The following is a 25,855-nucleotide window of genomic DNA, read 5'->3' on the forward strand; positions in this document are numbered from 1 at the left end:
TTAACCAGTTCACTTAGAGAAGATCCGATCAAAAAGAACGATTCGTTGGCAATCACTAATATGGAAATGAAACCCATTATTGGTCACAAATGTCAATAAGTCTCTGCTCGAGTCATCTTTAATGCTGTCACCGTGCTGCTGTCATGTCCACTCGTTGTTTTTGTCGCGGAAGCAACAGCGAGGACTGATTGGAGGAGGACCAGCTTGATCTGGGGAATGACAGCAGGATTTCTCGGGCAGACTCTGAGGTGCCGTATACTGGTCAAACACCTACAGTAGGTTTGTGCATTAAATACATTTACAAAGATGAAAACAAAGTAGGTTTTTCCTATAATTTTAGTTAGTTTCTGTTAGTTTTGAATGTACACAATACAGTTTTGAATGTACACAATACAGTTTCAGTTCCCTGCTGAACAATCCAGCTTAAACCAGCCTAAGTTGGCTGGTATTAGCTGGTCGACCAGACTGCTTTTAGAAGGGGTTTGGCCATTCCAGGCTGAAATGGAAAATGACCAGCTAAAACCAGGTTGACTGGCCTGGTTTAAGCTGGACATAGCTGGTTTTGGCTGGGCTCCCAGCTTGGCTAGGCTGGTTAAGATAGTTTTAGCTGGTCATTTTCTAGTCTGACAAGCTAAGACCAGGTTGGAAATGTCCAAAACCCCTCTAAAACCAGGCTGGTCGACCAGCTAAAATCAGCCAAATAAAAAATGAAGCGTTTTTTTTTTCAGGAGGGTTAGTTCTTGTTTAAAAAAAAAAAAAAAAACTGTTTTAATTTTTATCACAGTCAACGATAATGTTTTTAAATGTTAGTTTTTGTTTTTTGTTCATTTTCGTTAACTATAATAACCTAGAAAGTCACATCCACTTATTACATAATTGACACAAACCAATGGAAGTAAGACAACACTTACAAACATTTTGGCTTGATTCTGGTCAAAAGAATGTCACATCAGTTCTTAAAGAAATTGCGTTTTAATCAACTATACTTTGAATCTGTGATATTCAATTACTGTAAGATTTGTACTGCAGGATTACCATCAAAGGAGGTAATTATTGTGGCATAAATTTGTAATATTTACAGTCATTATTAGTTAATTTCTCTATTGTTATTTGCTGTAATATTGTACACAATTTAATTTAGTATACATTGTATACCAAATCATTTGTCTCCCTTATCAACCTACAAGATTACTTTCAGGATCATTTGAATAAAGAGGCAAGTCACGATGAGCATGAGATGAAAAGACCATAGGCACTTTTAAGTCTGTCAGTGGCTCATCATAATTTATTTTCTGCTAAAATGTACAGCATTTAAGTGACCGACTAAAAAGGTAACTCATAAATACAGGACTGTTGCTCTGTTAATTAGTACAGTCAGGATATCCCTCTTACGTCAAACTGCCATTCTGTACAGGTACAAAGGCTACAAAATAAGCTATACAAACAGACACCGATACAATTTACCTTTTTACATGCCATCTGTTTTGTCTATCAACAAGGCTACTGCTCTACATTTCAGTAAAATATAAATCAGATGTTTTATAAAGATAAAAAAAATCTACAGATGGAATGAAAATGTAAGTTTTAAAGGCATTTCATAAAAGACCGACTTTGGAGTAAATTGACACTCATAATAATAATAATAATAATCATCATCATCATCATCGTCATTTTGCAACTCTGCCCCATTTGAAATGTTTTGCGTCTGTACCCTTCCCCCATGATTTAAATTCTACATGTACAAATACTGACGTTGACTGTTCTTTGCTATTATGACAGAAATTGCTTTAAATTGTATAAAAACAGAAAGCTGCCTCAGGTAAAGAAACTTGTTATAAAGTAACAAATTATACACAATTAGCAATAGAACCTTCCAAGCCGAACATGACGATGTTTTCAAATCTTTACAGTATTAGAATCAACAAAAATAGAGTTTAATTTTTCCTTCCATATGAGGGAAACCTAAACAAGGCCATACATTTAATATAAAATCGCTTGCTATTAAGCACAACACTGTACAGTACTACTTTGATGCACTGTCACTAACAAAGACGTTATAGCATGCTAAGTATAACCTTACATTTAAAAAAATATAAAAGTCGATTTACAATAATTTAAATAATATGAAGGCATGAGTACAGACTTACATATATAACCTTGCGATTGCTAAAGGTACATTGAAAAGGCTCTTTTGTCCAAAAACATACAATGCAGGCACATTTAAAGGTTCCATAATGCAGGTTCCAACTCAAAACAAAAAAATAATCAACCTCCGTCTGGGGAGATTTACGCTTACACAAATGTTACATTTTTAAATCTTATGCTGTAAGGCTTCCCATAAACAGGGGAAAAAGCTAAAATTTAGCCAATAAACAAAACGTTTTTTGCATTCTTACCAAGTGCTGGTTCTTTCAGAAAGATCCATAAAAGCGAACATTAACCATGAACATAAGAACAAACTAAATACCTCAAGTCAACTAGCTGACTTTGCAACATTATGACCCTTCAGGTTCAGGTCGTTGATTATCGTCTCATATAAGGCCCGTTTAGGGGTTGTTTGGACATGCCAGTGTTCACATAACTATGATGACCTGCTGGGCTGTACATCATATTGCCATGAGGAGGGGCCTGCATGGGCTGCTGCGGGTAAGGCTGGGTACCCATCATGCCCATCTGCATAGAGTACTGTGGAGATTGATTCATATAGGTAGGATTGCCATGGTAGCCCCCGTTCATCATGGGCTGTGTCACTCTGTAGGTGTTCATCGCCATATTGACGTTCACGTTCATGGAGTTGACGTTGTAAGCCGGAGCAGGCATGAGGTTCACCCCCATGTTCATCCGCGTCGGCATTGCCAGTGTCCTGCCAGGAGCCTGCATGGCTACGGACTGAGGACCCCTACCATACATCTGCTGCTGGTGGTGGGGCGGCAGAGGGGCTGATTTGGAGCGGATGGACACGGGGTGGTGATGGTGATTCTTGGGGGGCATTTGTGTTTGAAGTCTCTGCGAGGGGGCGAGGTTCATGTTTGGTGTAGCCATGTTGCGCTGCAGCATCATGGGTGGTGGAGTCATGTTGGGCGGAGGGGTCACAGTAGATTGCGACTGAGGACCTCCACCGGGCTGTGACAGCGACACCAGCGTGGGATTATGAGGACCAAGCTGCGTTGACAATGAGCCGTTGTTGTTTGCATAGGATGGGATGGAGTGTGAGGCAGAATGGCTGAAGGGCAAGGAGTGGTCCATGATGGTGTTGGTGAGCTGCTGTAGCTTATGTAGATGACCATAGTGTCCAGTTCCATACTCACCCTGGCCCATTCGGTCATACAGACCCAGGTTAGTGGAAGGATTGTTGGATTCGGGGATATCGGGCAGCTGCATGGGTGGAGGAGGAAAGCTGGCCGGCATGGAGCAGTGCGACAGGGGCTGCTGGTACTGGTGTTGCGGGTGTTGGTGATGTTGATGATGCGGATGGTGCTGGTGATGGCTGTGGTGGTGACTGTGGCTATGCCCATGCCCATGACCATGACCATGCCCATGTCCATGTGAATGGCTAGGCTGCCTCTCGGGCACACAGCCTTGCGGAGACTTCACACTGCATCCCTGAGGGGAGCTCATGCTGGTTTGCTGGAGCATGCTGCAAGCGCCAGTATTGTTCACCACAGGACCGGCCATCTGCTGGGACACAGCACAGCTGCTCTGACTGTGGCTGCCACCGGAGGAGAGGTTGCCATAGGAACAGCTGCTCTGGGAGGAGGCGCCCGCTCCTGCTCCTGTGCCACAAATGCTGTTACCCAGTGTGGAATCATAACTGCTGGGATTCTCGTAATTCTCAGTGGTGCTCTCAATGCTACCCAGGTCACTGAAGCCACTATCCACCACCTGCTGAGAGTGGTCCGACACTGAGGGCACATCCATAATTGGACTGGTTTCCATGTTGTTATGAAGTGAGTGCACTGAAACGGTGCCCTGATCGGGGCTGATTTGTGTGTAACCACTTTCTAAAATAGACACGGCTGGACTGTTAACTGATCTTACAGATTGACTCGGGTGAGAGTGGACAGAAGACAGGGGGCTGCTGTGATCTGACTGTTGGCAATCATCCACAGGAGTCATCTGAGGGCTCTGCTCGACGTGAACATAGCGCTGTAGGCTGTGGCAGGCTTCCTGAGTCTCCGCACAGTCCTGAAAGTGCCTCTCCTGCTCGGACTCTTGAGTAAGAGACTGCACGGCTTGAGCCGTCTCCATGTCAAGCTCAGGGCAAATGTTATGGTCCTCTTTTATTGCCGGGGTCAACGGGCCCATTTGCTTTTCTTCAGGCTTTTCAAGATTATCTTCCTCCTCTGTTTCTGAGTCTGGAGTGTGATCTGAGTCCACAGTGTCACCATCCTGCATGCCCAAGTTCACAAGAGCACTTTCTGATGCAAGCTCCTCTGAGCAGTGAGACGGTGGTTCTCCAGGGCTCGGCTGCTCTTCAGGTTGTTTATTGTTGTTATTACTAGGACTCGGCTCTGTGTCTTCAGTAAGGTCTCTTTCTGGTAGTGGCACTGGATCCTCCATTCTCTGCTCATGACTATCATCTTCATCATCTGCATCATGATCATCTAGATGAGACGGTTCAGGCTCTTCATCCTCATCCTCTTCCTCGTCTCCTTCACCAGAGCCTTTGACAGGTCTGCCTTCTGTTTCCCCCTCTGGCTTAAGGTCCTCAAGCTCCTCTGCATTTTGAGTTGACTGCTCGGGATCATCTATTGGACCTGGTGTTGTCTCATTGGTATCATCGGCAGAGGGGGAATTTTCCACAGTGTCAGACTTGTCTGTTGACTCATCCTCGTTTACTTTGTGAGACTTTGGTGGCTCGGGACTGGGGGGCACTGAAACGCAGGTGTCCAGCTCTGGGTCCTCTGGCCTGGACTCTCTGAAAGACTGGCATGGTCCTGAGAATGACGCAGGACTGGCATCCTGCTCGTCATCTTGCTCCTGCTCCACTGTGACCATTGGTGTCTCAGGAGGTGTGTAGAGATTAAGCTTAAATCCCATTTTGCGCTCTTTCAGTCTCCATTTAGGAGGGCCTCGTTTGACACCTTTGGGCCAGCCTTTCTTCCGTTTTGCAGGTCGAGGATTGTCCTTTTTCACTAAAACAGCAAAAAACAAACAAACAAAGGTTAAACGTATATTTATCTTTCAAGTACGAAACAAAAAACAGCAGCAAATGTTAAAACTTATAGCTTTACCTTCAACATTCTCTTCTTCTTTTGATTGATTTGAATGATTGTCTTCTTCATTTGTCCTTGGTCTTCCAGGCCGACACACAGCTGATCTCTGGCTCTTCTCCTCTTCCTCATCCTCACTACAGCACCTCCTGCTATGTTCTGGAAGAGGGCTTTCTACGTCAGAGTTTTCAAATGGCTCATCTAGCACCTCTGTTCTTTCCAAGATGGTTTCAGTCGTGACACTGCTGTTAATTCTTGTTCTTCTCCTTCCTCTCTTCCGTCGCATAGTTGGTGCCCGCTAAAAAAATAAATAAATAAAAATTATTTATATTCGCTAAGCAGAGAAGTGAATTTTGTATGCTTGAGAATAACTTGTACTTGAGAATGCAATAGTCACAGAAAGATGTCAAAGACTGTTAGACCTAACAACTGTCATAGCAAGAGCTGGCCACTTTTTTGTTGAATTGTCCCCGGTTCCCTTTAATCCAAAAAGCAGGGGTTTGGAGGAGACAGATACGGTCAAGGGTGATGCTAAACATAGGGAAATGTGGCTGCATTGTGAATGGGTTGCTTCATGATCTAAATGCAAAAGCCCATCATTTAGACCACAGTGCCTGCACCACAGGCCATTCATTTGGAAAGCTTAGCCTGCCCAAAACCCCAAATGAGAGTGTGCAGAATCAAGCTGACCGCAAGTTGCTCACAACATGCTCTCCCCCAGGCATTCTGGGATTGCAGTACCCCAATGCAAATAACCTGCAGCATTACTTGGTGATACAAACGTAAGATTTCCCACACAAATCATGAAAGCAATATTACTTAATTATGGACTTAAGGATTGATGGAATTTTCAGACTGATGGAGAGTTTGGAATATTGTTTCCATCGAGTGAAATACGCTTCCCAAATGCTTAAGGATATAAATTTGACCAACAGTAATACTAAAAGAACTGAATAAGGGAATGGACAAAATCAGCAATTCTTTACCCTTCGCTTAAGCCCCTGCCCAGACTGGGACTGAACTGCGCTGTCTTCTCCATCCTCATCGTCATCATCATCGTCGTTGTTGTCATCATCATCATCACTGCTGCTTTCTTCACTCACTTCGAAGTCTTTCCCAGTGCTGTTTCCAAACAATGGGTCTGAGTATCTTCTTCTGAAGTTCTTGCACTTGGTTAGCGGAGGTCTTGTGCCAATGTAGCCCATCCCCATAGCCAAATTCCTGGTTGAAGCAGTATAGTCTGCACGATGGTCCCTTGCCTGCTATTTCAAACAAACACAAACATGGGCTTGTCTAAGTTGTTTTAAATAGTCTGAAGCAAAGCAGACAAATAATATCTCAGTTATCCACTTTTCCCTTCATAGCACCCCTGCAGTGCAGAGATTGTCTCTTGATTAGCCGTTGATCTCAGCAACATTTATTTTTAAGCGGCTGTGGAAGATTACATTTCATGGGACATTCAGAGGCATTAATAATACAGGGCTTTGATTTAGGTCATTCAGGAAGCTGGGTTACAGTTGGAAGTGCTTTCAGCTATCTCTGTGAACTCACCCTGAACTCTTGAAAGGCAAATGATGGGATAAATTTAGCTCACTTTTCATGCAAGCGTCATCTTGAAGCTAACAATGCAGAGTCGAGGAAGGAATGAGCGACCCGAGCACATTGTGATCTCCATGATCTGTCTATTGAATAGGATTCAATTAAAAGCACAAGCTCTGATCTTAGACTCGGTCAGCAGAATAGTCTTTGATCGTCTTACCCATTACAGTATATTTGATTTTAGCATTGTGCAGCATTAAAGGATTATTTTGTGTTGGAGGGCAAAAGGGAACAGTAAAAATCTGCTACAACTGAGCCTGCAGTAAATGTAACAATGCAGGTAGAACATTGTAATTTAATATGAGTCAGCTATAATTGTCAAACTGGCCTTCAAGTCACGCATAAGATTACTGATCAAGCCTTTGCATATGTGAACAAACTAGATGTTTACTGTATGTTTAGATAAACATGGTTGGAGTTGGTCTGATAGATAAGAAATAGGCAAATATTGTAGGGTGGTCTTTATTTGTACTGGCTCCATAATACATTTATAACCTAAAATATGACCAAGAAATCATCAGTTCACTACCTTTTAAAAAAGGAATAATCTGGTATCTTTAGTTCCCAATCAAATGAAGAAGAGAAACTTTAACCTACCAGTGCCAAAGCACTTTTCAGGTCCACTGGTGGGCTCCTGCAGACTAAAGCTGGAGTCCAGCTCAGACAGTCAGGATCGACCTCATGTAGCCGTGGCTTTACTCTCAGCCTATCCATGTGCTCCTCAATTAGCTGATGTCTTTGGATGATTACGAACCTAGATGAGAATATTAGGAAACATACTTAAAATACATTTTCTGCATCAAATCTGAGAAACCATAATTCATTATTAATGCCCATACGAATATGACCCTAAGTGAGCTTTTCCTCCCCCCTGAAATCTAGAAATATCTTTAGACATGATACAGTGCACTGAGAGTATGTGAGTAAATTGTCAGATTGACAGATACCACCACAGTCAAACCCACCTGCCATCCTGGAAATCAATCATGTTGAGCTGCTGAAGTGTGGTAGCGATGTCATGTGGACACATGCCCGTGGCTCGGCTCATTCCCCTGATGCTGACACTCTTATCTGGGTGGTTGTGCAGGTACTCCAGTATGACACTTTTCCAATAAGCCAAGTAGGACAGACGACCCAGATCAGATAGAGGCTTCTCTGGGGAGCCAGCCTGGCCTTCTAGCCTGGAAAGTAAGTAACCTGGAAAGACAGGAAGAGAGACAACGAGAGGAGATGAGACAATGTTGTTTATGAGCATTGTTGACAGATGGGGTTTGACTGTCACTATGACAAAGCATGAAGCAACTCAATCACAATTTATGAAGACGTGACAATGTTTTCACAAGGTCTAGGAGGAAAAATATTTGAATAATATTTGACATATGAACAAATTCAAGATTTTTTAAAGCCTAACAGTGACTTGTAAGGAATGGAATGATTCTGACAGCTTAAGTGCGTCAATGCTTACATTAAAGATATCATTATTAAAGTATAACATTTTGCTAACAGATAAAACTGAAAAAAATATAAGATAAAAAGAAATCACAAAAGAGTATTTGGAGCGCAAAGCCTGGTTTTAACACTTATAATAACATTAAGCTCCCCCAAGAATTATACTGGTTGTGCTATGGCGCTACATTTTCTCAAAACAAATGATTTAATAATAATGTCTCTCTATCCCAACACTAATTACTAAGGAGTTGATCAATGATTTAGCCTTATAATTAAAGTGTATATGAGAGGGGCACGTTGTAACAAAATGAAAAGAAATGGTCCAGATTAAAAGAATGCCCAAAATAGTTTCATATGAAGACAACCATCAGCTGCACAAACAAACAATAAATTATTATTAAATATCAATAAATAAAAAGCTTAAAGGTTGAGCTGATTTTGTGACCAGATGATCTATTATACTGCGAGCATTCAAGTATTTTGCATTAACACAACATATGCAAATGCTCTTGATTTATATCATGCGCTATATTCACTTTATATCAACACATGCAAATGCTTTTGATAAATCAGTATAATACATAATTCTTTTCCTTTTATCAAGACTGTCTAGTCGGGAAAAAAAAAAAAAAAACTTTTCCCCTCCATGCCAACCACAATGGCATTTGTTCGTGGTGCAAACAATCTTACACTCATATCTCATAAGACTTCCAAAGCAGTTAATGTATAACTTACTGAAATCAATGAGGAACCTCCCAAATCCTTGCCTTTGGAACTGAGGCATGATCATTATGCAGGAGACATTGTACTTCTGCTGGCAAAGCTTTTCCTGTGGGAGAGAAAAAGAGAAAGATAGAGTGTGTCAGCGCACTGCCAACGCATGCAATTCACTGCACCTGCCGTTGTCCTGAACTGAACCAACCACACAAAACCCTTCAAACATAAGAAATGTTCAGATGCAAAAACAAGCACTGTACAATACAATTCTTTTTTTAGCAACCCACTCTAGGTAACCCATTGTTACTCTGGCTCCACTATCATAATATGTAAAGGTTGAATTACCTTCGAAAAGTATCCAACGAGATGACAACCCTTCTCGTCATTCTGTGTTAGAACGTAGAAGAGAAAAGGCTCCACATCATAATACAGCGTCTTGTGGTCCAGGAAGAGCTTCGCAAGCAAACAAAGGTTTTGGCAAAAGATTTTGCTGATATTTCCATCAACCTGAACAAAAAGGACCAACATTGGGATCAGATTCCTAATCAGACAAGCTGGAATTCAAATATATTTTTTGCTTACAAAGCAAACAAGATTAAAATTATTTTCTGTCTTAATCTGACATGATTAATTGATAACTAACTGACAGTACAGCTTTCATCCTTGTGACTGAGAAGCATCTTTCACCAAACGTGTCACTTCATAGCCTTTAATCTCAGGCCATAGCCACCTCTTGTTTTAATTATGCAGATAAGATAAAATTAGGATGCGGATGAAGTTGTGCATGAAGATATAAGAGCCAGCACTGACCTCAAACACTGAGAGGTTATCCTTCCTGTAGATCTCATTAGCTGGCGGGTGAAACCACCCACATTTCTTTGAATGCCTCTGCAGAATGTCTTGGCTTTTCATGTACTTTAAGCAGAACTCGCAGAGATAAAGCTTCGGTAATCTGAGAAGGTGAGCAATTAATTACAAAATGAAGAATGTAGCATGAGTTACAAGACTAGAGAGAAACTCTAAATCACATGCTAGTTTACATTTGCTTAAGGCTGTGTTTGGCAAACATTTCAAAAACTGCTGTAAAAATGTTTCTGAATTAATTTCCTTGACTTGCCTTAAGTATTCAGGAGGGTATGGTGAGGAATACCAAGTTTGTATTTCATACTTCCCGAACTCAATTAAAGGAGGGGATTGTCCTTGATCACCGCCATTTTTCTGTGAAAAGTGAGAAACAGAGATCTTTGAATTTATATTAAGCATTTAAAAAATTAATTAGCTTTTTATATTACAGCCACAATGCACAACATTAACTAAATCACTTGTTCAAAAAAACCTTTAATAATTAAGCAAAAGCAAAATAAGAAAAATTACAATTGCAATATGTCAATGTATATTCAAATGGAGTAATATCTAGGCCAGTCTCGATATCTATTTTTGTTGTACAATATATTGTATAAAAATGTATTGCAATAAACAATATTATTGTCATTTTAAGACCATTTTATACCACTCATTTTATAATGGCAGAATGACAATATAATATCATCATATTGCAAGTACACTCTTTCAAAGAACACATCTTATTTTTGTTCTTAAGAATATTTAATTTAATTATAGGCATTTTAACAATTTAAAAATTAAATCTTTGAACAACGAGGAAATAAGTCAAGCCAGACGGCTTGTTTTGTAATTTAATCCCTGAAGGACGGTTACGGTGTGTTGTGATGTCGGCCGTCACCAGAGAAAGTCAAATCTTTCTTTCCTTTTTTGACTTTTGTTTGAAAGCTTTAGTGGCACTGTAGCTGTCCAAGGTACTGTTGTAAGAGTTAAATTATAGCCTATATAGGCTATGCACCAATAAACAAATCAAATTAATGAATAAATAAAATAAATACGGATTCTTAAGTGTCGGTATTGTTTTTACTCAAAAATAAATAAATAAATAATGATAAAATGTTTTATGAAAATAAAATGAGTAATTTTCACAAATTTTTTTACGATTCATTAAATATAAGTTGGACATTTATGGGGCCATGTAACATGTTTCTGTGTTGTTTTTTTTTTTTTGTTCTCTGTGATCTTTATACTGGGTAGCTACGCTAAATATTTTCTTAAATGTCAAGCAGGAATTTGTCTATAGCTTTAATTATGAAGACAATTAAATCTTTAAAATAACAAAAATAAAATGATAAAAATACAAAGATAAAAAGAGCAGAATTTTGCTAAATTCTAAAACAATATTCGTTTTTATTTCACTTGATGCATTCGTTATTTAATGTATAAATACTGAAATAACAGGCATTGGAAGGGGGCAGACAGTGCTGGATATGTGCAAACCTTGGTATAAAATCCGGCAGGCACCCCTGAATACTTCAGTGTTTTTTTTACATTACAAACTATTGTTTTACTGACACTGACAGAGACAGAAGGGTTGCCCAATCAGCCTAAATGTTGCTAGAATAGTTTTTTTTATGTATGAACGATATACAGTATATTGCATCACCAAAAATGATTTAGGTCAAGTCCATGTTTTGTGTGATAAGTTGATATATTGATTATTGTGGCAGGCCTAGTAATATCATTCTTAATTTCATTTAACAGTCTTTATTTCCAAATGTCAAAAAACTGCAGTGCACTCTTGTAGCTTTTTATGTTGAGGGTAGCCAATTTATAAGCAATTTTCATTACAGGTTTGTTAATGTGGCTGGAACACTGCAATACAAGATGGATCATAAGTGATCTAAACTCAATGCAGATGCAAAGAGCTGCTCTGAGATGCTGAAATCACCATGTTGATTAATCATCCAGCTCTACCAGCTAAGACCAGCCGTTCTGCCAAGGCAATCCTATGCGGTTACTAAAGCGTTTCGGAGCGATTTCATCATTCCTATGTGGTTTCTAGTGTGGTCACCTAAAAATGTGAGAAACAGCGATTATGGCTCTTACCACACTGACTCTCCTCACCTTAGCTGTGAGCTCCTTGACGTGTCTGAACAATTTCAGATCCTCTTCAGCCACGTGGTCATTGACTAGAGTCATCCTTCCTTCCTGCGGCTCTCTTCTCAAACATCTCTCGACGTTAAAGGCTGGGAGAGGTCAAAGAAGAGACTTTTAGAAGTCGATGTTCACACCATACAGTACAAACGAACTGAAAGGATGCTGACACAATAAAACCCAAAGTTAATATAAACAAGCACTAACCTTAGCCTTAACACAGCATTCAAAAAAATCTGTCAAACTGCTAGCATGCAAATCACTAGAGTCATGGAAAGGACAGCTGATAGGAAAGGCTCATATCAACATTGCTGGCCAACACACTAACCTCAAACCTCTAACCACACATCACAGTTTGTTTCTAGGCAACAGTGACCTCTAAACAAATACTCTATTTGTGCAGAGGTTGAGAGGGAACCAAACCAGGAGCAAGGGTCATTTGAAATGCAAACACTTTACATTAAAGTGCTTGTTACTAAAGGGAAAAAGCATTAATAACTTGGGTTTGAGAGGCAGGTGTGAGCAGCATGAGGACGTGAGCAGAGAGCAGAAACCTAAGGCTTTAGTGGCATCAGAATTAATAAAAAATACTGAAGAAAAAGGTTAAAAACAAAAATGCTGAGATGCAGTATTAGTTGGAAAACAAAAATCCATGTTATTTTGCTTCTAAAAATGAGGAAGATGAGTAAAACGGTTTAAGATGGAAAAAGCTAGTCGGCCGTTTGGAGGTTCAGGCGCCTGTGCTTACCATGGTTTGGGTCTGGTTTAACTCGTCCGTCTGCCAATCTGCCCTTCCCTGGTGTGATGTTCTCCCTCTGCGGGGAGGCCTTAAACCTAAACCTGCCTAGCAGCTTGTGCTTTCTCAAGATGGGAGTTCGTTTGAAATGGAGCGCCGACTTAAACGGGCGGCCCCGCTTGGGCGGCCATCCTGAGGCTGAACTGGCCAGAGATGCTAATTTACTACAGAAACCCTTGACAGGCTTCTTTCCTTGAAGCTGCAGGGACATTTTGGGTGAGGTGGACATGTCCTGTGTGCGGCGCACTCGCTTGGGTGGTGCGTAGCTGGGGAGTCCCTTTTGTCGGGACTGTCCCTGAGTGGTAAAGATGTGAGACAGTCCATCAAAGAGTCCCTTTAGCTGGCTGTTGCCTGGGAGGCTACTAAGGGACGGGCCACTAGATTGGGAGGAGGAGCTGTGGGGCGAGTGGGCGGAGGAGGGCGAGGATGATTGGGTGGGGTTCAGCGAGATGGGGCTGTGTCCTTGCGAAGGGGACGGGGTAAGGAGAACGCTAGACGGGGCGTTTAACCTCACACCTGGTGTCATCATGCTGGCATGGTGTTTCCGATAGCCCCGTTTCCTTGGCCTGTGCTGATTCGAGGAGCCCGACGCTTCACCGCGCAACCGGCGACCCAAGGGCGATGGCGTGAAAAATTTGGAAAGCCCGTCAATGAGACCTTTGGTTTTCTTGTTGATTGGGGGCAACGTAGTGAGGGTGGGTGTGGATGTGAGGGGGTCAGTGAGACTCCTGCCGTCTGTGGTGGGTATAAAGGTGCTTGATGAGGGTGGGGTACAGAAAGTGCTTATGGAACCCCTACCATGCCGTGCTTTTTCAGACAGCTCAACGGATCCTGGACCACCACTGTCAGACCTGTAAAAGCAGATGTTAAAAACATGAGCCACAAGTGAATGAAAATCTCTGTGCATATCCTAACTGTGACTAAGCCTTGGTTCAAGAGCCTGATTTCACAGCTTAAACAACACGTTCCACCGTGTCTATCAGTGCTCATCAAGCCTTTAGGAGAGATGTAAACCCTCAGGTCTTGCACATTTAAAAGCTTACTGACCCAGACTCACCCAGCCCGACTGACAGTGTTCTGACTGAGCTTTACTTCGCAGCCATATGTTATAAATAGACTTGCAAAGAATGCCCCAGGCTAAAAGTACATTGTAGCAGTCATGCTAATTTTAAACCTTGTGGATGAGAGGGTATGAAAACCTACATATACTCTCAAGGCAAAGTTGTGAAGGACAAAAATCAGAGTAGGCCATCAAAAAAAAAGAAAAAAAAAGAGGAAAAAAAGCATTTACAGTTTAGGCAACATACTGATGTGAGACCTGTAACCTTAAGCCTCAAGCATAATGAACAAGACAGATGAAATAAGTTATCGTACATTGTTGGATGTGCTAGATTTTTTCTTGGCCTTCCTGGCTTTGCATATCGCCTTTTGATCTGGGCCGCTGTCTTGTGTAGCAACCGTTTTCCCTCCTGCTCCTTTGGCCTGCATACTTGGCAGATCCACATTCCTGGGGGAGGTCCAGGGGAAAAAAGAGGGAGAGAGAGGGAGAGACAAAAAGAGAGAGAAGCATTTCAAGGATGGTTCATCATGTCTGCAGCTGTGACACTTTTCAGATATGTCTTTGTAGTACTGAGCAGTGATGACCTGCTGTGCCTTTCCCTTTATTTCCACTGTCTTTAGAAGAAATGAAATAGAGCAAAGAAAAACAAGCTTTCTGCAGGTAACAGACCAACAAGGAAATGCTAAATAAATGGCTTTGAAGTCGTGTGGGGTTCTCTGTTCTGACATGACTCCAGCCTTCCCATCCTCTTTAGAGAGGATGATAACATACGAACAAATTGAATGATTAGACCTTGGCATATTATGACCTCGTTACATTTTCGCATAACTAATTTAGTTAGAAATTAAATTATGCATGACCGATTATGTTTAGTATGGAACTGAAGCTCTCAAGATATCTTGTGTGGAATTAAGCAGTACTGATTAGAGACAGCAAGCTCATAGAAACGACCAAAAGAAAAATGGCAAAAATATATTACACATAGAAAACGATACTGGCCAGGCATTATTACTGCTTTCTATAATTAGATAAAAGAAAAAAAAATGTTGATGATGATTTTTTTACAAAAAGAGTCTGACAATATACAGTACAGTGCTCAGCATATACAAGTACACCCCTCACAAATCCATCTTTTAAATTCATATTTGTAATAGGAAGCTATGAGCAAATGTCAACCTTGTCGTAACAAAAATTATGTTTTTACTAAAATAGCTAAAACCTTTCTAAGTTTGTGTAGACTTGTATTTTACAGGACTGTAAAAATACTCAATGTCGCAGTCAATATTCTGAAACAATTATATTTGATTTACCAAAGTCACACAAGTTGCAATTTCACATCCGTCACTTCCATAAAGCTTTTTTCCTCATGATTACGAAAATGTAAAATAAAACAAAACCAGTCATTTTTGTTCTATAGTGAGCAAACTCTTATCCTTTTGATTAGCATTATTTCTTTATGCTAATTTTTACAAAGTATGTTGTATACCGTAAACTCTGAATCACATCCATAACACTTGTTTGTTTTTCCTCATTTAAAGTATAAAAATTGGCTAGATTGATATTTTTCCAGATCCTTTAACTCTGTGGTTAGTTGTTTTGGAAAATAAAAACAGAAGTTTCAATATAATGTTAACATATACTTTATGTATTGAGTTTTTACTGCAAATGTCACTTCCATTACGCTGAATTGCTCATATGCAATATTATATTTGTGGATATAGATTAGATTATTTAGTAATGAAGCCAAATCTGGAGCTTATCTAACAAAACAACTTACGATAACGATCCAAAAAACGAATATACCCCAAATTTATGTTATAGAAATATTTAAATACAAATTTTAAAAAGAGGAAAAATCAAGAGGCCAAAAAAAGCTAAATTTAGTTGAAATTTTTTAGGTTGTAACTTTTTTTGCAATATTTTTTATTTATTTAATTGCATTATCTTTCTATTTCTAAATATGTTTGTTGGCTAAACTATTATTTGAATAAATATATCTGTTTATTAAATCTGGTTTGTTTAAATACACCAAAATACATTTCCTATATTCCCTGAGAAATGGATAAAAATAATCATGGGTGTACTCAATTATGCTGAGCACTGTATTGTTGGTTTATTTTCTTATTACTGAAAAAACATGACCAAGTTTATTGGTCCATCACACTCTCTTGTAAATGGATGGATAAACTTAATTTAAAAATAAGACGTTCACAAAGGAAACATTCTTGCATTTCTGGTTTCGCCATTTCTCTAACTAACTATGATTAATTGCCTTTTTTAAAGAATGAATCGCATCAAATGAATGTGTTAAATTGACACCCCTGATGCGCAAGTTTTATTTAAAGCATTTTCTTTCACCCATAACAAAATCCAAAAGGAATTTGATGGGATTTCTCATGGCAGAATGTCACCTCCCTCCAGCAGTTACAGACATTCAGCACTGAAGGCTCTTGTAAAATTAAGTGAAATGAACCTGTTCTGCTCTATTGAAACACTTTATGATGCTGCTCCCTTTTTATCTTGGCACTTACATGCCCATTTCAGACAAACTGCCATTAACTGAAAAGGACAAGCACAGTCATTTGCAAGCCAGGGGCGAAATCATTAACGAGAAAGAGACTGGAAAGAGAGAGACAGCCACTAAATAGTGCAGGACGCAAGGTACATATCATCTTACTATTATGTAACCAGAAGCCTTTGTGTAATGGCACATTTAAAGAGCTTCACCTTGAGAATGGAAAAACCCACAGCGGCAAACAAAGGCCTAATGTACCTTTTGGCATTCTGGAGAGCGGTGGGTCACAGCACTCCATATGGAAACCCCTGTCGCAGGAGTCGCAGAAGAGCATCTCGTCCTGAATCCACACACACACACACACACACACACAGAAAGATGTCAGACACGCAAAAAATAAGATGCAATCTTCACTACACAAGTAAACAACATCCTGCAGTAAAAGTGTCAGAACACAAGCCGCGCTCTGACACTATAAAAGATGTCAGCAGGAACTGGGCCAAGGCCATCAGTGCATTTGAAAAAGAACTTACAGCATTCTTCCCCTGAATCTGACAGGAACTGCATGTTTTGCATTCGATGCACTGCCATCGCAGGGCCTTGACATTTGCAGTCAAATCAGCGGAGAACTTCAGGCATGATGGATGGCCTTTGAGGAGAAACGGGAAATAAAACAAACAGGCTTTAGAGAAAGAGTCTCCAAACATGCTCAATTAAAAGAGCGACATTACCTAATCCTTTAACTTTGGCAGGAAACACAAAAGCCTTACAGGATAAATGTTAACAGAGGCTTAATCAAGCGGAGAGAGAACATCAAAACGAAACAAATGAAAGATTCCCCCGACCGTGGATCGGTTAAATATTTACACGTGGCATCAACAATGCGAAGAGCCATGCGTGAAGACTTTCCAAAATCGGTGTCTAAAAGCACTGTATTATCAAACACTTCTGAGCAGCTAATTAAAGATAATTTGATCTTAACGAGGCAGAAACTGTACGCGCGCACACCGTAATGGCAGTCGATCCGTTATAGTCATGTAAAAGCATGCACTCCTGTCCCTGAGGGCTGCAAACCAGCTGCGGTTTACAGTGGGAGCACATTTTCTATACTTTCATGAACACTTAATGAAAACCACCTCTGCGTTGTTAAGTCAAACTCAGCCATAAAAATGTCACCGGGAGAACAATTCCTTGTGGCATTTCAAAATCACTGTTCAAAACAAATTACGACATAAGAGCAGGTAATTTAACAGGAACATGGCAATTCTGTCTGGAGGAGTGAAAAAATAAATAAATTAGAGTAAAAGAAACAAGCAAGCAAACTTGAAGCGGGGGAGAAAAAAACATGTTAGGAACTGCGCACCTTTCAGCTTGAATCCATCTGTGATTGTGCAAAACCCTTCAGCCTATACTTCTGCAGAATAGGCAATTTCTTGTATTATTTCAGTCACTACAGCGCCAAACAGCTTGAGATATTCTATCACATTTCCTAAACGTACAGCCCTACGTACATTAAAGCAAACAAACACAAAAATAAACCATTACAGAAGACACATGAGCTATTCATAGAATTCATACCACATGGAATAAAGAGATGCTATAATGGAGACGTAGATAAGCCCTCAAAGAATTTATTGGCTATCGGTTTTTTAATGAACCAGCTTTAGAATTATTTCATGTAAACAAGGCTAATGATGATGATTATATATTGCCGGAAAGAGCATTTATGGTGGTTGAGACACGTGCACTGATCAGAAGAGCTGTATGCAGAGAAATGTACGCAAACAACAAACATATCAATCTTGTACAAGACTACTGTGACAAACACCAAAATGCCACTGCAAATTCATACTTAAAAGAGAATGCCTATTTAAGTCTGCATCTTTCTTTCACAGCTTTAATAAAAGCATCTTTTTGACAGAAGTTTGATACACTTTCTCTTGGTTTAAAAAAAAAGTTGAATTTCTTTTTGTCTGGTTTCTACAGGTTTTGTAAATGCACTTTGCAAGAAAAAGTCATAAAACTAGAAAGGTAAAACTGGTCATTGTGTTGACAGAATCTAAATGCCATAAATAAGGTCAAAATACATCTTAAACACAAATCACTGACTCCTTTATTCTGTACCAAGTCTTTAATTCCTGGCTTCTCCAGTAAGCATATTCTGGTTTAATGATAATTAGATGTTTGTTTTGTAGAAAACAAAACCAAAAACACTGAAGAAATCTGTCAATGCATGCAACATTTTATGCCACAACTTTAAAATTTAGGGCTCGGATTTAAAACCTTTTAAACATTTATTGTTTATAAAGTGGCCCTTGTATTTTACTGAAGTAAACTAACAATGAAAGGAAAGTTGTGAATCATTATAGAAAAATATCAACATTGTTGATTTTTGCATGGATTTTCTCTTGGATGTCCGCTCCAGGATGGAGTCACATATGTCTTGTCTTATGTCTTTATGATTATAACAAGTTTAATGTTTAAGAGCCTAGATTATATGATGACCTTATTGTCATCCCACTTCAAAGTAAAACTGAAATAATATATGTGCAGTTGCTTTTCTTTGTGCCAAAGGCTCATGTACCCAGCCAGGTCAGAGGTTTTGAAGACCTCTTGAGTGGATCTGGACTCTTGAAGAATTGGAAACAACTGTTCATATTGTTCTTTGCTAATGTGTTAATTTTGTCTAAAGTGATATTTGCCATTTTAAGTGAAAAATCTTTTAAAGTTAATTAAAGTTTATTAAAGTTAATTGAGATATTGAGATATAGTTCAGAATTGTACGCATGCACCCACGTGGAAATTTCTTAAGTCTTTGTTTTAACCAATCAGGTTAAAACACCTATATGTATGATGCAGTTAAAGACGTTATGTAAGAGTATAATTGATATGTAAGAGTATGTAAGAGTATAATTGATATTTTTGAGATTATAAGCAGAGTGGCCTACAAACTTATTGTGAGTGTTAAAGCTGGCTTCTGCTGATAAAACTGCAAACTATCTTCAGAATCAGAACGCTTAATTTTTTAAAAATCTCTGATTCAGCTCGTCTTTATCTGACAGGCTGGTCATTTTTGAGTTCAAGCTGTAAATTATAGCTACATCACTGTCACTCACTATCTTTTTGAATCACATGATTCTGTGGCATCATCTGGCAATGCTGATGGTTAAAATACAGTACTGCTGAATGAATCCATCTCTGCTTAATCTTTACCATGATCCATGTATCCAAGCAATAAAAACAGAATTCTTTTTAAAGACTTTTTGTTATTTTAAATTACAATATATAGATATCAAATCTAGCAAAAGTTTGGTGGACATTTCACATACAAATACAAGTTGCTTGTAAACATTACTAAATTCCTAGAACAAGGCAACAATGTCATGATTCCACTTCTCTAATTACTGTATCACTTCCACAACTGTGAGCAGATATTCAGCTAAATGGTCAGTCAATCTGCAACCAGCAGTTTCCTAGATAAAAGCTTACTTTCTTTTGGCCGTTCTGCACATGCTTTCAAATGATGAACTGTCCATATATAGGCACATTTGAGGCTGAGAGTTCAAACACAGGTCTTACCGCTGCTTCCACAGTCTGCACAAGACAGCAGCTCCTCTGGCCTCTTGTCTCGATTCGACTCCTTTGTGCCCAAACAGAAGCTGCATATGGGTATGGGGTCAGCACGTGGCTAGAGAGAAGGGAAAAACAGCATGATTTTAATTGTTGAAGACTTATTTAATTTCAGCTCTTAGGGTTAATCCAATTATCCAAAAAAGAAAATTCTATCATCATTTACTCATTCTATACTTGTTTAAATTTCTCTATCTTGTTTGAACACAATTTAAGACATTTTAAAAAAAGTTAGAAACCAGAATTCAGTCTTCCATTATCTGCAGCGTTTCAAAACATTTAAAAAAAATTGTGTGTTCAACAGAAAAAAATCATTTATATTTGAAACCAGCAAGTGTGAGTAAATAGTGATAAAGCATTTTATTTTAGGTGAACTGTCCCTTTAATTCCTCACACATCAAAACAAACAAATAAAAAGTTTACATGTCTGACAAGATATGAATCTAAACCCTCTGCACACCATGTTAACAGCTTAATGAGTGCAGTGCCTATTTTACATAACACACACATACACAAAGATTTGTAACAGTGCGATTATTATTATACACAAGACACATGAGTGGCACAGTAAATGAGTACAGATTGGAAGATAAAAGATTTGGCATGTGTTGCGATTAGCTTTGTTTGAATATCGGGTGTCAAACTAGACAGGTGGTTACAAACCCGGGGAGTCGGCTAGTTATTAAGCATGTGATTATAGAGGACAGATACACGTGCCAGATATAAAGCAGCTCCTGGCAGAGGCAGGGTACCAACACAAGTCAAATCAAACACTAGTCATTCTGCCAAATGAAAATGCACATCATATTACATTATAGGGATGTCAGACAGACATACCAGTACTTCAGTATCAAACAGCAAGTAAAGCTACTAGTAAGAGCAATAATAGCCTCTCTGAAGTATTGGTAGACAAAAGGATTGATAAAAATACAGGCAAAAGGGTCAGAATGGTGATATTTAACCGACAGGTGGCTACTGATCCAAACTACCAGCGTCTGTGAGTTTGGCATTGAGATGAACACATAACCTTTCATAATATACCCCATAATACTTGAAAGAATCATCTGTGCCAATGGTTTTCTCCTTCAAATAACTACAAATGCATGTTAATGCTTTTAAGTAGAATTGTTGATACCTTTTAAACTAATTATATACATTTGTCATAACTAGCACCTATTGTTTTTGCAGTCTTCAGTAGTTTGTTTTTTACCATAATTTTTTCTGATTGTAAAACAACATTCTGATTCAAAGTTGGGAATTTGTCAACAAATTAAGAAGTGCAGAAACAATTCGGTGTAAATGTGAGCACAAGCACGCACGCACACAGACAAAACAAAATGTAGATAATTACATTATGCTCTAACAACATGTCACAAGATTCTAGCGACAAGTAATTTATCCACACCAGACATGACATGACAGAAACTTTTAAATACCAGAGTCAATCAGAAGCGCAGAACAGTGCACTGCTCTCCAAACTAAATGGTAAGGTTTATAAACTAATTAATACATATTAAACCTCTTTAACATTCTTAAAGGTATATGCTTATAGACTGATTTTTGTTGGTGTGCAATGAGTTAGTTCAAATGTTCACTTTTAAGCTATTTGTTTGCCAGTTATTTTATTTTCAAAATTACAGGCAAACTATCAGCATTTTCTTTCAGTATCACAATAAACGTTTTGTAAAAGGATGCCAAATTCCCACTGATAGATTTCAACACTTAAAAAAAGCGCATAATCAGCACCTGAGGTGATCATACTAGATCATAGCAGTTTATACTATTATTAAATTGCAATGCTTCAGAAACGGAAACCATTTCTAAGATAGAAATGTCATGCATCGCTGTCGCAGATTGTTAGGACCAAAACTCCTTTTATCACGGCAAATATATTTTTCTCATAGCATTATGTATTAGGCTACTGTGAAAACTTTATAGACAAAGCTTATTATATTAAAAATAAGAAAATTGCACATTGCTCTCATTTACTTAGAATTGAAGATACGATCATGTCCAAAAAGTTTGAGGTCAACAAGACTTAAAAGATTTGAGTATCTTTTTAAAACATTGCCATTTGGAACTTCCTTAAAAGTATAAAGCAGTATAAGTGCATTTAACACCAACAAATACTATTCTTGAGCATCAAAATAACACAAGCATGTACAGTTGAACCCCATGAATTATTAGCATCCTATGTTCAAGAAAAAATATGATCAGACATACTGTGAAAATTTCTTTGCTCTTTTAAACATCATTTGGGAGATAGTTAAAAACGAAAAAAAAATTCAGATTTTAACTGTATGTCTTATCTATTCGTGTTTTTTCTGACCCCAGTTAACATGTTATGTGAGTCTCCTTCAGGCTTTCTATAGATATATGTCTCATGTGTTTTGTTTTTGTTGAGTTTCAGTTCATTTTAGTGACGTGTTTCTAAAAACTGTTCGCAAAGAGACAAAATAAAAAACACGCACACTGTGTATTTTCTTTATTTAGCAAAAGCACTCACATATGTTATTGTGAGTGCACACAAAAAGTAGACACCAAACAGATTTGAATGTTGTATAACACTTATTTGTTCGACTAAAATCAACAGTGTTTGACTTAGTGTTTGACTAAGTGTCTTTGGCACCAATAAGAAAAAAAGAGATGCTAAATAAGCCACAGTGATCTGGTGACCTCAAAGGGTTAAAATAAAGTCAGCTAGAATAACATTTCAATACTTGACAACATTACTTCTGGTCAAAATGTAGGCTTGGTAAGCATAAAATACCCAAAAGCCATATTGTTGACAGACATGATGATATTGGGACTACCCTAATGCGTTTTTGCATCAAACAATGTAGTGTGGTCAGGTAGCCAAGATCTCAGGAGATCAGATGCAAATCCAGACGCAGAATCCATGAGACGTGACACAACAAATAACAGGAAATTAAATTCAAATGTCATTGGACTACTGTAAAGATTACATTCTTGTGTAAAAGCCTTCAAAAAGGCAGCAGCCAAAACAACAGACATCAAACATGCAACAAATCTGCTACTACTGATGAAGGATAAAGGATGCCCAGCAGGATGTGTCCTGAATAGTGCACGTCACCACACAGGCAAACACACACACCGCCTTGCCGTATCACTGAGTGCTGTGATACACAACGCTGAGCCTGAGTAAATATTGGCAATGGGATGTTATACAACTGCGAGAGGTGTAGCCAGTGCCCTCTGAACGAGAGTAACGCAAGGTGCTGATGCCAAAAGACGATTAGAGGGAAGCGAACAGGCTCAGTGAATAGCTCTTGAGATAAGACTGTATCTTTCCTCCCACGAAAGCCTGTGGCATGCAGGACTCGTGTAGTGGAGATCAGAAAAAGGTTACATGGAATCTGACGGCAAAGTCTGCCACCACACCCTCATGTCTCCAAACAGTTGCATCTAAATCTCTGCACGAGTCGCGTAAGTCCATTCAAGCCAGAGTCTTTAGACTTGCCCACAAAAACACATGAGTCTCCTGAGAGGAGGAACCGGTAGAACTTGAGAGTAAACAAGCGAGCAATTCGGCTCGATTCTCTCCCAAAAGGCTTGTCAGCAAGAGACGAAGCGATCTGCTGGGGGATGGTGAGTATTAGATGCAGATGGGGCATTAGAAGAGCGAGTAAAACTACATCTAGTGGGTATGTTCTCTGTACCATCTCAAGAGAGCCACTCAGGCTGAGCTCCCCGCTGTGCCATGTTGATAAATATTGAGTGTCTGTTCTGGTGAGAAACCTGTTGAGAGTAATGCCAGACTAATTGTTTTATGCAACAGGCAATCAATCCCTAGCCTATTAATCATTTTGGCAGACCATCAATTTGCAGATGGGTTATTCATAAACATTGCAAGTTTTTATTTAAGTGCCAATTGAAAGGCTCCAAATCGATGGCCCCTGAATGATACGCACAGCTCTTCATACAAATGACTGCGAGTTGCTTAGTGCTCGGAAGCGAACGTGCGCTCATCGCCTATAAAGGGCTTCTCTCCCTGAGGGCAACGTAATCATGATACACAACAAAAATCCCACCATGCACATAACGCTTGACCTCAATTGCCTTTAAACAATACATCTGTATTCACGCGCAGGAGGGGAAAAGCACAGGCACCGCCGTCTCGTATAAATACAAATAAACCTTCCACTGCAGCTCTACACACCACATCATTCAATAACATTAGCGCTAAATTGATTTCAATGGCAGAATTCCACTGCCTCTTGCTGGATTGCAGCTAAAAACGCTCATTTCTTTCACACATGCATGTGCACAAAGATAAAAGAAACATGGCTACTTGAAAGCATGGCATGTTTGACGTCGAGAGAGATAGGATCTGAGCGTGAGATATTTGATATGTTGGAAAAACGAAACAAAAATAAACACAGACAGACTCTCTTACATGAGGATTTCCGAGCCCTCAGACATAAATATATGATGTGAACTTCTGTACGTGGAGCCAAACTGTCTTTATGGCAGTGATTATATGTGCTATACAACTAAACGGTTTATCCATCACAACTAAAATCATCATCACGTTTTCCCTCCACTGCAATTCATATGGCTTAAAATGACAACAAATCTTCAGTATATATTTAACACCTCTGAGAGTTTGAGTTGTAAATACACAAGCATTTACTGCACACTTAACACAGCTGTTAAATGCCCATAGACATTTATGTCTATTAAAAATACAGTAGATTAAAAAGATTTCTCAGTGGCAGGCAGTAATGGGATAGTCTATCCAAAAACAAACAAAAAAACTTGTCATTTACTCAAACTTGTGTCGTTCCAAAAGTGTATGGGTTTTTCATTTGTATGAAAGAAATCTGATCTGAGAAATGGTTCATTGTTTCTTGTCCATACAGAAGTAGTCAAAAGAGTCTTAAGTTGTTCCCAAATTTTGTGTGTGTGTGTGTGTGTGTGTTCGGCATATAAAGCCAGGGTTTGTTCACATTTGGAAGGCTCAATTTGGTAATAACAAACACTGGCATGATTTCTGTGTTAATGTGGTAAAATTTAATAAGTGTGGATGTTGCCATCAGAAACCCTGGTGTGTACCAAACATACTGACCAAGACCACTGAAAAGATGGTACTCTGTCTACTATCAAATAAACATGGTATGATGACCGGAACCAAAAAGATCAAAACAAATGAAAAACAAGACATGATGTCTTGATTGATATCAAGACATTATCATGTTTCATGTCATTCGATCCCAATAATTATTGAACATATTTTAACAATCCATTTAGGAATATTAGGATTTTTGTTTTTAAATCACTTTATTTTAATTTACTAACATTACTAAGGCAAATGGTTTTACTAGTCAAAAACACAAATATCTAATCTCTTCATAATAAAATAAACAAAAGTGTTAAAGAGACTCCTAAACTTGATTAATAAAATGTTACAAAGTGTGTGCAGTGGTAAAGTGCAAATACTGAACAACCAAAGCAAACTTTAGGGTATGAATAATAATCATACAGTAAACCTTAAACTCTGTCAACAACACAAATTATGATCATCAATTCTGAGTTTTCAAGTAAAGGAACCAACCATCTTTATTGAAATACACTTTGCAACATTACAAATTGTGTAGTTGAATAATTATATTACCATCTACAGTAAAAATCTGTCAGGTGGGAAGCTAGTGGCTGGGATACACAAGAAAAGAAACCAAAAAGCCACTCTGGCGACATCCTTACATCTTTTTTATTTATTTTCTATTTTTATCTCCTCAATGCTGCTAGCTACTGTACTTATTTTTGCATGTGTTTTTATTCTGACATGAAGTGAAAAGCATGAGCGCGTGGTTTACGTCACCATTTTCAATGGACTTTGCACTTGAGCTCCCCTAGAA

General features: G+C 38.9%; 1 protein-coding gene across 16 annotated transcripts in view; it reads right to left on the minus strand.

Moving 5' to 3' along the window:
* Window positions 1-1,256: 1,256 nt before the first annotated feature.
* kat6b (K(lysine) acetyltransferase 6B) overlaps window positions 1,257-25,855 on the minus strand; it is a 40,357-nt gene continuing 15,758 nt past the window's right edge. For 4 of the 16 annotated variants that reach the window (XM_073920905.1, XM_073920906.1, XM_073920907.1 and 1 more), the window contains exons 3-17: window positions 19,926-20,034; window positions 16,880-16,995; window positions 16,605-16,686; window positions 14,146-14,278; window positions 13,570-13,622; window positions 11,946-12,067; window positions 10,096-10,196; window positions 9,789-9,930; window positions 9,324-9,485; window positions 8,997-9,090; window positions 7,778-8,009; window positions 7,410-7,566; window positions 6,200-6,472; window positions 5,235-5,511; window positions 1,257-5,135 (exon numbers count right to left, since the gene is read on the minus strand). In XM_073920905.1, the coding sequence (XP_073777006.1) occupies window positions 2,524-5,135; window positions 5,235-5,511; window positions 6,200-6,472; window positions 7,410-7,566; window positions 7,778-8,009; window positions 8,997-9,090; window positions 9,324-9,485; window positions 9,789-9,930; window positions 10,096-10,196; window positions 11,946-12,067; window positions 13,570-13,622; window positions 14,146-14,278; window positions 16,605-16,686; window positions 16,880-16,995; window positions 19,926-20,034 (4,665 nt within the window). In that variant the 3' untranslated portion in view covers window positions 1,257-2,523. Of the gene's footprint in view, window positions 5,136-5,234; window positions 5,512-6,199; window positions 6,476-7,409; window positions 7,567-7,777; window positions 8,010-8,996; window positions 9,091-9,323; window positions 9,486-9,788; window positions 9,931-10,095; window positions 10,197-11,945; window positions 12,068-12,723; window positions 13,623-14,145; window positions 14,279-16,604; window positions 16,687-16,879; window positions 16,996-19,925; window positions 20,035-25,855 lie in introns of all 16 variants that reach the window. The other 12 variants (XM_009307396.4, XM_073920903.1, XM_073920902.1 and 9 more) reach the window with 3 other exon arrangements.

Source organism: Danio rerio, chromosome 13 (genome assembly GCF_049306965.1).
Source record: "Danio rerio strain Tuebingen ecotype United States chromosome 13, GRCz12tu, whole genome shotgun sequence".
NCBI lineage: Eukaryota > Metazoa > Chordata > Actinopteri > Cypriniformes > Danionidae > Danio > Danio rerio.